The following is a 10,055-nucleotide window of genomic DNA, read 5'->3' as shown; positions in this document are numbered from 1 at the left end:
GGGGGGGGGGGGGGTTCTGTTACCTCGATCCACTTCTGAGCTTCGGCCAAAGCGGGCTCCGGCGGCGGCGGCGGGGGGTCCCGCGGGGTCTGGCCGGGCTCCTCCATCCGCTGCTCCTCCGGGCAGCCGGGACTGGCCATTTGCAAACGGCGAGCGGCGCCCCTGCCGCACCAGCAGCAGCGGGGAGGCTGGGCGCCCACTAACGGAGCCCTCCTGGCAGGCAGGCAGGCAGGCAGGCGGGCTGCGCCAAAGGAGCCCGAGGCCGCGGCCGCCTCCTCGCAGCCCCGGGAGGGAGGGAGGGAGGGAGGGCACCGCTTGCAGCAGCAGCAGCAGCCCGGCCGGCAGCGGCGGCTGCTACTTTGCGCCTGCGGGGACCTCGTCGCTGGGGGCTCCCTCCTGGCCGGCCGGGTACCTGCCTCGTCCCCGCCCACCCGCTGCCGCTGCTCTGGCAAATGGGAGCGCGGCCGAGCGGGCGGCTAAAAATAAAGCCGCAGAAGGAGCCGCGGCGGGCTGAGCGCCGGGCCGGCCCCTGCCGCCAAGTGCCCGCGCGGCCGCCTGCTCACCAGCGCCCCGCAGAGGGGGAGCAAAGCAGGCGCGCTGAAGTGGGGCCCTTCTCCCCAGGAGTCGCCCAAGTCTGGGCCAGGTGGGTCGGCTCAGCAGTGTTCCCTCTAAGCTGAGTGAGTGTGAGCTAGCTCACAGGTTTTTTAGCCTCCGGCTCACACGTTTTGGTCTTCGCTCAGGAAGGAGGGCTCCAGAGCAAACTAATGTATGCAGCAGCCAAACAGCTCGTTTGTCCCTCGCTTTAACGCCAGTAGCTCACAAAGTAGAATTTTTGCTCACCAGACTCCACAGCTTAGAGGGAACATGCTCTCTCGGGGGAATCCTGCAAGAGTTGTTTTAAAACGGCCAGGATCAAGAGAAAAGACAAGACAAAAAAAAAAAAAACAGGAGTCTCTACCAATAGTCCCTCTCAGCTGTGGAGTCCTGTGAGCAAACATTCTACTTTGTGGGCTACTGGCATTAAAGTTGTGAGCGAGGGATTTGGCTGCTGCATAGATTAGTTTGCTCTGGAGCCCCAATCCTTCCTGAGCACAGACAAAAAATGTGAGCCAGAGGCTAAAAAACCGTGACTCACGCTCACTCAGCTTAGAGGGAACACTGGCAACCTTTCAAAAGGACCACAACCTTTCAAAAGGACCACAACAGCCCTCTCCCCAGGTCAACTGCTAAGCAAACCAGCTCAAGGTTTGAAGGATTGACTAAAAACATGTATAAGGGCTTTTTTCCTGGGGGAACACAGGCCGGAACAGAATTCCAGAACCTCTTCGACAACATTCTTTTTAAAACGTTTAAAAGTTTGTGGGTTTTAAGTATACAGATTGAAAACTTCATTTCCCTCTTGAAAGTTTCAGCACCTCTGAAGAAGAAGAAAAGCCCTGTATAATCTACTTCTCAACCAGGATTTTCAAGGTGGCTCAGGGCAGTATGGCTTAATAAACTTACATTTCTGAGAGCATTGTTACAGTTTCCAAAGATCTCTCTCTTGAATTTCTTTAGAACATTTCTATGCCTCCTTTACAGAGACCTGCTCTAGGAGGATCACACAGTTACAAACAACATGATACAATAAAAAGACAATGTAAGCATTATTAATATTAGAACAAGTCATAAAACAACATTCCACAGTATCTCTCCTATGTAATAATCCTGTTTTAGAGTGGCAAGATTCGATGCGTGCCAAAATCAGTTGGCTCCCTCAGCTGCCAATCAGAAGGCACTGCCTGCGTTGGCTGGCTGCGTTGCCCGAGTCCCGCCCACAGAAGGGGTGGCCAGCGTCTCGGCCTCAGTGTGCTCTGAGCTGACTGGCGGGACGGACGCTCCGGCGGGCGGAGGGTAAGCAGGCCAACTGGGAGAAAGCGGAGGAGTGGAGCAAAAGGCCAGAAAAGTAAAGACAACTGGGCAGGGAGAAAAACACGCCCCAAGGGGTTCCCTGCGCTGCTCTTTTGCCCCACTGAAACCCTTTCCCTGGGAATGAAGGGGGTCCCCCCGAAAATGCCTGCCACCGCACTTTGACGCCACGCCTCCACCACCTCCTTGGGCTCCATGTGTGTGGCCTGGCACAGAGAAGCCCTGTATGTGTGAAGCAGCCGGCTCTGTGGCAGCCGGGTGGAAGGGGGCACATGGGGTACTCACAAGCCAAGGGCTGGCCAACCAAGTTGCTGATTCACCGGGAAGCGCCCTGGGGGAGCTCCATCCTTTCCAGCCTGGGGCCCCCAAGCCATGTCGCCACCCGCCCTCTGAGGTTGCTGGCCGGGCTGAGAGAGCGGAAGATGGCAGCCCTGCTGCACTTTGGCTCCTCCATCTCCCTCACTGCAGAGCCCTGAGAAGGAGGAGGATGCTGCCTCTTCCGGGCTGGCTGAGACACTGCGGCAGCCCCCAGCCCACTTCCACAAGCGCTCCGTGGCCCAGGGCGACAGCACTGAGGCAGACTCAGAAGCAGTGGCGGGGTGGCGGCTACGGTAGGAAGGCGCCCCTCTGCCAGCCACCCAGTCATTGTCCTCTGCCTCCGATAAGGTGGCTCTGCTGATGCTACACAACGGGCCCCGTCACCACCACCACCACCATGCCCACTAGAAGGCCTCCCGGTTGCAGAGGCGCCACCGCGCCAACCGCCTCCTGCTGCCCAACCCCGCCGGCAGGAACCAGGATGAGGGAAGGAAGGGGACCCTAACCCCACCTTAGGAAAGAACCAGCCCTGCATCCACTGGGGGACTGGACATGGCACTCGGTTGGAGCTGCCGGGGGAGGGGGGCCGACGGGTGATTGCTGCAGGCCGGCGCCCTCTCCCAGGCCCTCTCCCTAGAGTACGTTGCATTTCTTTCTGCAACGGGCCTTATTATTAGTAAAATTATAATCATAGAACAGTCCTTGGGCTAAAAGCAGACTATAAAAAGGAACTCTAAAAGACAAACCGCCTCTGTTGAAAGTCTGAGTAAAAACATTTTAGCCTGGCACCTAAAGAATAGTATAGTAGGTGCCACGTGAGCCTCACAGGGAAGGACATAACAAAACCGAGGTGCCACCACTGAAAAAGCCCTGCCTCTGGTTGCCACCTGCATTATCTCAACTCTGGGTTGGGAAATACCTGGAGATTTTGGGGGCGAAGACTGAGGAGAATGGGATTTAGGGAGGGGAGAGACTTCAATAGAGTATAATGCCATAGAGTCCACCTTCCAAAGCAGCCATTTTCTCCAAGTGGACTGATCTCTGTCACCTGTGGATCAGTTATAATCCCAGATCTCCAGCCACCACCTGGAGGATTTTAGCTGGCAGGCTGAATTTTTTAGAAGACATTCCATACAGTCACACTCCACCCTGTGGGGAGGGGCCATGGCTCAGTGGCAGAGCATCTGCCTGGCATGCAGAAGGTCCCAGGTTCAGTCCCTGGCATCTCCAGTTGGAATGATCAGGTGGTAGGTGAACTGAAAGACCTCTTCCTGAGACCCTGGAGAGCCACTGCTACTCTGAGTAGACAATGCTGACCTTGATGGACCGATAGTCTGATTCAATATAAGGCAGCTCCATGAGAATACACCTGCTTTTCTTCCTGCAAAGCTCCAGCTATCATGGCTACTTTAAGAATGACTATTTACACTGAACTGCTTTGTATCAAGACAGACCGTTTGTCCTGTATTCTGTGGGATCGCCGGCGCGCTCGTCGTGTGGAGCAATCCAGGCTCCCGGCCGAACTGCACACGCACACACATGCGCAGTTCGGCTGCCTTGCTCCCTCTTCAGCAGTTCCCCCCCCCCCGCATCTGATCATGCCGGGGAAGAACTGCGCGGCGGCTCAGGGGATCTATGTGATTCCGCCAGCACATGTTTCCTTTGGCCGTACTTCCCCCCCCCCCCCCCCCATGTGGCAGGGGCCCTAGACATTTTTACCGACAGATCAAACTGGAAACCAGTGTAGTGGAATGAATAACATTCTGGATTCAGGTTAGGGAGTCCCGAGTTGAAATTTTCACTCAGATATGAAGTTCGTGTTGGAAGAGAAGGCCTTGGTGCTGTCTCTTAGCCTCAGACTCCAGAGAGGGGGGGGTCTTACAGTCAGATAGACAGGCAAACTGTGGGTTCCTTCCTGTTTACTCTTCTGCCTCTGTCCCTTTGAAGTGTAGGCTGATAACTCTTAGGGAAATTTCCTTCTCACTTCCTTCCATTCTATCTATCTATTTATTTATTTATTTATTTATAGATTTATATACCGCCCTCCCCAATGGGCTCAGGGCGGTGTACAACAATTAAATATACAATTAAAACAGTATTAAAATAACAGTTTACACATCAAAACGTAAAAATACTGTGTAACTATAAAAGTTGTCAGATGGCTAGTCAGAATCAGGCCACTGGTGGACAATTGGTCAGGAAAGCTGGACAGAAAAAGTTAGGGCCAAAGAAGCTGGAGGAGAGGAGAAGGGGACGCCCACTGCCTCAACCAAATGCTTGGTGGAAGAGCTCCGTCTTGCAGGCCCTGTGGAACTGCAATAAGTCCCACGGGGCCCTGATCTCACATGGGAGCTCATTGCAAAAGCCCTGGCCCTGGTCGAGGCTAGCTGGACGTCCCTGGGGCCAGGAACCACTAGCAGATGTTGATTGGTGGACCTTAGTGCTCTACGGGGCTCATATGGGGAGAGGCGGTCTCGTAGGTATGCTGGCCTCTGGCCGTATAGGGCTTTAAAGGTAAGCACCAGCACCTTGAAACAGATCCGGAACTCAATAGGCAGCCAGTGCACTTTGTGCAACACTGGGTGGATGCAAGCCCGCACAGGCATCCCCGTCAGCACCCTCATTGCCACATTCTCTCACTTGCACTCAGTCGAAGAAGATGTATGCCGCTCTCCATCTCTGGCACCGTGGATGCAAGGATGCTCTCTCCATCCACACCCATCCTAGGTAGTTACAGTAGTTAGATCCTATCTCTGTCTCTCAACTTTACGATCTTAACGTACTTCCCAGAATAAAGGCTTCTTGTTCCATTGAAACATACAAGAGGTTCTGTGAAACTCTGGCCCCGGTCACATGGGCTGGATATCACTGGGGAGAGGTGTGGCTCTTTGCCCTGGAGCGAACTACCGCCCAGCCGCCAGATCAAACGTCCCGCCGACGTCCCATGGTTCGGGGGAAGGTGCCGATCATACGTCAATCCTGTGGCATGGCAAAGAAGCGGCGCAGCAGGGGTTGTGGGGGGTTTTAACCGAAGTGTGCGCATGCACCATTGGGTGCTTGTGCGCATCCCATGGAGACTTGGGAAAAAAACCTTTTCACGATGGGACATGGGTGGGCGCCGGATGCCACGAGCTACCACCGGGAACGTGATCAGACGCCCGCCCATGCCCCGCGGTTTCCGGAAACTAGTACCTCGGAGGTACTAGTTTTTTATGGCGCATCTTTGGCGGGAAGCCTCGGGTTAGCCACGGGAGCTCTACGCTTCCCAGATGTTGCGGTTTGATCGCGCCCGGAAAATCCGCCTATCTTCCGTCTCTGTAGCGTGGCTAATGCTCCGTGTGACCGCAGCCTCTGTAACTTTGATAGCACCCACTCAGAACAAACAAAGCTTCTACTGTGTTATTCGCGGTAGTGCCCTCTGCTACTTTGAGACAAGTTCCTGGCTCACCATACCAGAGAATCTAACAGTTCACCTGAGCAAGTCACATGCCTACCCCAGAGAGCTGATGTGAGAATGAATCTGATAACCCCATGTGTGCTAGCATGAGCTCCTTGGTTGGGTTGTCAGGTCCCTCCTGGCCATCAGCAGGGGATGGGAGGGTAGGATGATCAGATCCCAGTTGGGAAACTCCTGGAGATTTGGGAGGGTGGAGTCTGGGGAGGGCAGGGACCTCAGTGGGGTACAACGCCATAGAGCCCGCCCACCAAAGCCTCCATCATCTCCAGGGGAACTGGTCTCTGTAGTCCAGAGATGAGCTGTAATTCCAGGAGATCCCCAGGCCCCTCTTGGAGGCTGGAATCCCTGCTCCTTGGAGAAAGAGCAGATATGCATATAAGACAGAGAGACAGAGAGAGAGAAGAGCAGATATGCATATAAGACAGAGAGACAGAGAGAAAGAATCCAATTCAGGCACAAGTTTACCACTTCATCTTCCTGTTTGCAGAAACTATATTCCTTGGGGCTGAATTCCAATTAATTGTGCATAGAGCTGCAGCCTTAAATTTCAGCTCTGTACACAAGCACCTGTAGCTGACGCGAGATAATCACCCAAGCCTTGTGGCTGCAATGCCTTCTCCACAGGAGCTGCTATCAAATAACTTGTGAGTCCTTGTTTGTGTCAACCAGGCCAGTTTAGTTTGAACATCATGAGACACTGGGCCAGCCTTGTGAATGCTTAAAACCTTTTCAGGCCTTGCACAGGCCTACTGTTGAGATTTTGAGGGAGAATACCCAGATACTGAAGTGCAAATAGGACACCAGTTGCTTTCGGAGAAGACAGGATTAGGTCTTCTTTAGCTTTGCTAATGCTGAACCTGTTTCCCTTTCAACCGAGCAGGCCAGACAGTATCTCGGCTCTGGTGTTGCTATGGAAACTGGCCTAGCAGCAGCACAAGCCACTTTTTTTTTTTTACTGCCATCTGCCTGTGGATTTGCACAGCTTTCCATAAGCTCCAAGGCAAAGATTTCGCTTCCTTCTATTCGAAGTTGTTACCCTTTCAGAAGGTAAAACAGGGCACAAAAGTCTTGGGGAGAAGGGAGAGCTTGCTGTTTTCTGGCTTCCCATTCTCTGTCCAGCAAAACCGTTTGCCAGAGGATAGAGAGCGGTGCAGCCCCAAGGGCTTGGGTCAGAGAGACAGCAAAATGTCCCATGCTCAAGCGTAGGATGCCTAATAAGTCAATGAGAATTTGCAGTTTAGACCCAGAACATCACACGATCTAGGCGCTGTACAAAATAAACATTTTTGGGGTTCTCTGAGTGTTGCCCCTACAACAGTGCCTGTAGAGTCTTGATAATGTCCTTGAAAGAGGTCTCTCAGCCCTACCTACCTCACAGGGTGTCTGTTGTGGGGAGAGGAAGGGAAAGGAAATTGTAAGCTGCTCTGAGACTCCTTTGGGTAGTGAAGGGTGGGGTATAAATCCAATCACTTCTTCTTCTGGCAGGCAATGGGAGGCAGAAGTAGTCTTGGGGAGGGGAACACCCACTGGGTCTGCAGTTCCCCTTTGAGTCACTTTCATTAGACAGCTCCCAGAGAGCATCTTTACAGTCGACCCTGGCCGATGTCTGTTGGGGAGGAGTGGAAAATTAAGATAGAACCACAAAGGAAAAGGAGGGATGAGATTACTGGGCACCATTACTTGATTCCCTGAATTTAATGGAAATACTCTTCCTGTCAAAGACGGATTCATTTCCTTATATTCAGGGCTTTATTTGTAGAAAAAGCCCAGCAGGAACTCATTAGCATAATAGGCCACACCCAACAGCAGAAACTCATTAGCATATTAGGCCACACCCTTGGTGCAGCTCATTAGCATATTAGGCCACACACCCATGCCTTCCCTTGGCTTGCCCAGGCAAGCCCCCCCCCATGAAGGGACGGGAAGGCAGTTTAAGCAGGCCGGGGAAGGCACGGGGAGGCATTTAATCGCGGGGGGCGTCACTCTCCAGGCCTTCCCTCTGTAGCCACGCACAGAGAGGTTTTGGTTGTAGTGGGCGTGGCCAACTCTGAAGCCAGCCGGAACTCCAGGATCAAGCAATATGTATACAAATATAGATGGCTTTTTTCCCTTGCTTGATTTCATAATTATCCTAGGCAATTATTAAACCAGAATTATTTTAGAATGACTAATTGCTTCCAATCCGTCCACTAGAAGATTCTTATCTTCAGTCACTGAACTAAATGCTGAAACTGCAAATATTTAATCAAGACATCTGTCATAATACATATAGAGAAGAATGATTGCCTGCTGGCACCTGTTGATTTGCCATGCTGCCTTCAAGCAGAGTCACATTTCCTGCTAGACCATTCATCCCGGATAGCATATTGTCAAAACTGGCATCAGTAATCGGTGTCATTTGAAAACACACGGCGAATGTGTCAGATTCTCTGGTTCGGTATAGTCAAGAATCTTTAGAAATTTATCAGAGTGCCCAAGGCTTTTAACTCAGCAGAGGCATCTTGAACAAAGTGTGTATGAGCAAGAAACAAAAGTTACACTGAGCCTATTTATATTTGATAAGCTAATAATAGGATTTTATGACTGGAACGCGATTTCTGGATAGGAAAATGGAGAGACAGATTCTCTAATCTAGTCTAACTAGCTAGATGGATTGAGACCAGTGTTCCCTCAAAGCTGAGTTAGTGTGAGCCAGCTCACAGTTTTTTAGCCTCCAGCTCACACATTTTTTGTCTTCGCTCAGGAAGGATGACTCCAGAGCAAGCTCATTTATGCAGTAGCCAAATTGCTCGCTCACAACTTTAATGCCAGTAGCTCACAAAGTAGAATTTTTGCTCACAAGACTCCACAGCTTAGAGGAAGCATTGATTGAGATACAGGAAAGCGTCCTGTTCTCATGTTGCCAAGATGGAGAAATACAGCAGTGTGTGGTGAGAGTGAAGGGGAAGCCAGAAGGAAGGAAACTTTCCCTGAGAGCAGCGATCTACAAGATGGGTAACCGTGTTTGTCTGTAGCAGTAGAAAAGAGCAAGAGTCCAGTAGCACCTTAAAGACTAACAAAATATGTGGCAGAGTATGAGATTTTGTGTGTCACTGCCCACTTCTTTTTTTCTGCACTTCAAAGGGGATAACATCAGAGAGAGAAGGAAAGGATATTTATTGCCCTAGCCTCTCTGTCACTCTCTCTTGTAGTCTTCCTTTGTAGTGTGAGTCAGGCAAGAGACAGTGCAAAGTCCTTGACTTCCAACTGAACGTCCATCTTGCCTGCTTTTGGTCTTTGGCATTATACAGTAATCAATGCTCATTCAACAAAGGTATCAAACACAAATGCTCAGCCACCAAAAAAAAAAAAATCAGTTGCAAAATCATCTTCTGTAGTCTTCAGATTGTTTTGATCTGAGGCAACTGACCTAGCAAATATGATACAGAGGACAGAACATCAAACATAAACAGGGGAATCCAGGCTAAAATCTGTGCTCCGCCATGAAGCCCATTGGGTGATCATGGGCCAGTGACTCTCTCATTTAGCCTGATCTACCCCATGGCATTGTTGTAAGGATTACAGTTACTTCCTATTTCTCTAGCAGCCAACAATAATTAATCAATTACAAAATACAAATGATCAGTTCTTGTTCCCTTGGGAGAAAGGGTGTATGTGTGCAAGTACTACTTTTCACTTTGTGTCCATCAAAAGCCACTGCTCATTATTTATATTGTCATTATTTCATAATCACAATTTTGATTGTAAAATAAAACAATCATGAGTAATGGCTTTAGCTAGAGGCAAAGTGGAAAAAAAAATACCTGTACATATAACCACTTTCCCAAGGGAACAAGAATTGATAATTCACAATTGATAATGGCCATTACTCATGCACATTTTACTGCAGATTTTCCAAGCAGTAAGCCTTTAAGCTTGACTTTGGATTCTGTGCCTGCCTTACACACCATTCTTTTTTTCTCCAGTGTATTTATTCTGCAGCTACAAATAAAAAGAAAAACAATTTTCTAAATTCGGGTGAGAATGTCACTTGTGACATGTTGGGGGTGGCATCCGAAGTTGTTTTTTGATTTACACAATTGCTCTATCACAGTTACACAGTAGTGTCCAGCACACGCCTTTCATTTAAATCCTTGTGGCTCAGGCTTTGCGCATGCATTTTAGCGTTAGTTGGTTGAATGAAGGGGAACAGAAAGGAAGCAGGTAAAGGGGGGAAAACTAATGCTGAAACTGATGAGCCTTTTTAAAAAAAACTGACAAGCAGCTATGAAGCCGTTTTCCATATTGCCAAGCACTAGGGGATTCTCTGCTGTGTTATCATTCACTGTGAAAAATGGGAATCACATGATCTCATAATATGGGGAAACATTTG

The 10,055-nt window shown here is 50.3% G+C and overlaps 1 protein-coding gene across 1 annotated transcript in view; it reads right to left on the bottom strand.

Annotated features, from left to right (window-relative positions):
* LIMCH1 (LIM and calponin homology domains 1) overlaps positions 1–221 on the bottom strand; it is a 298,071-nt gene extending 297,850 nt beyond the window's left edge. Inside the window, 1 exon segment of the mRNA XM_015411892.1 lies at positions 24–221. Within this exon segment, the coding sequence (XP_015267378.1) occupies positions 24–140 (117 nt within the window). The 5' untranslated portion in view covers positions 141–221.
* Positions 222–10,055: the final 9,834 nt, after the last annotated feature.

This window comes from Gekko japonicus, unplaced genomic scaffold (genome assembly GCF_001447785.1).
Source record: "Gekko japonicus isolate JY-2015 unplaced genomic scaffold, Gekko_japonicus_V1.1 scaffold455, whole genome shotgun sequence".
NCBI lineage: Eukaryota > Metazoa > Chordata > Lepidosauria > Squamata > Gekkonidae > Gekko > Gekko japonicus.
Note: the sequence above shows the minus strand (reverse complement) of the source record. Positions and strands in the feature narration are given on the sequence as shown.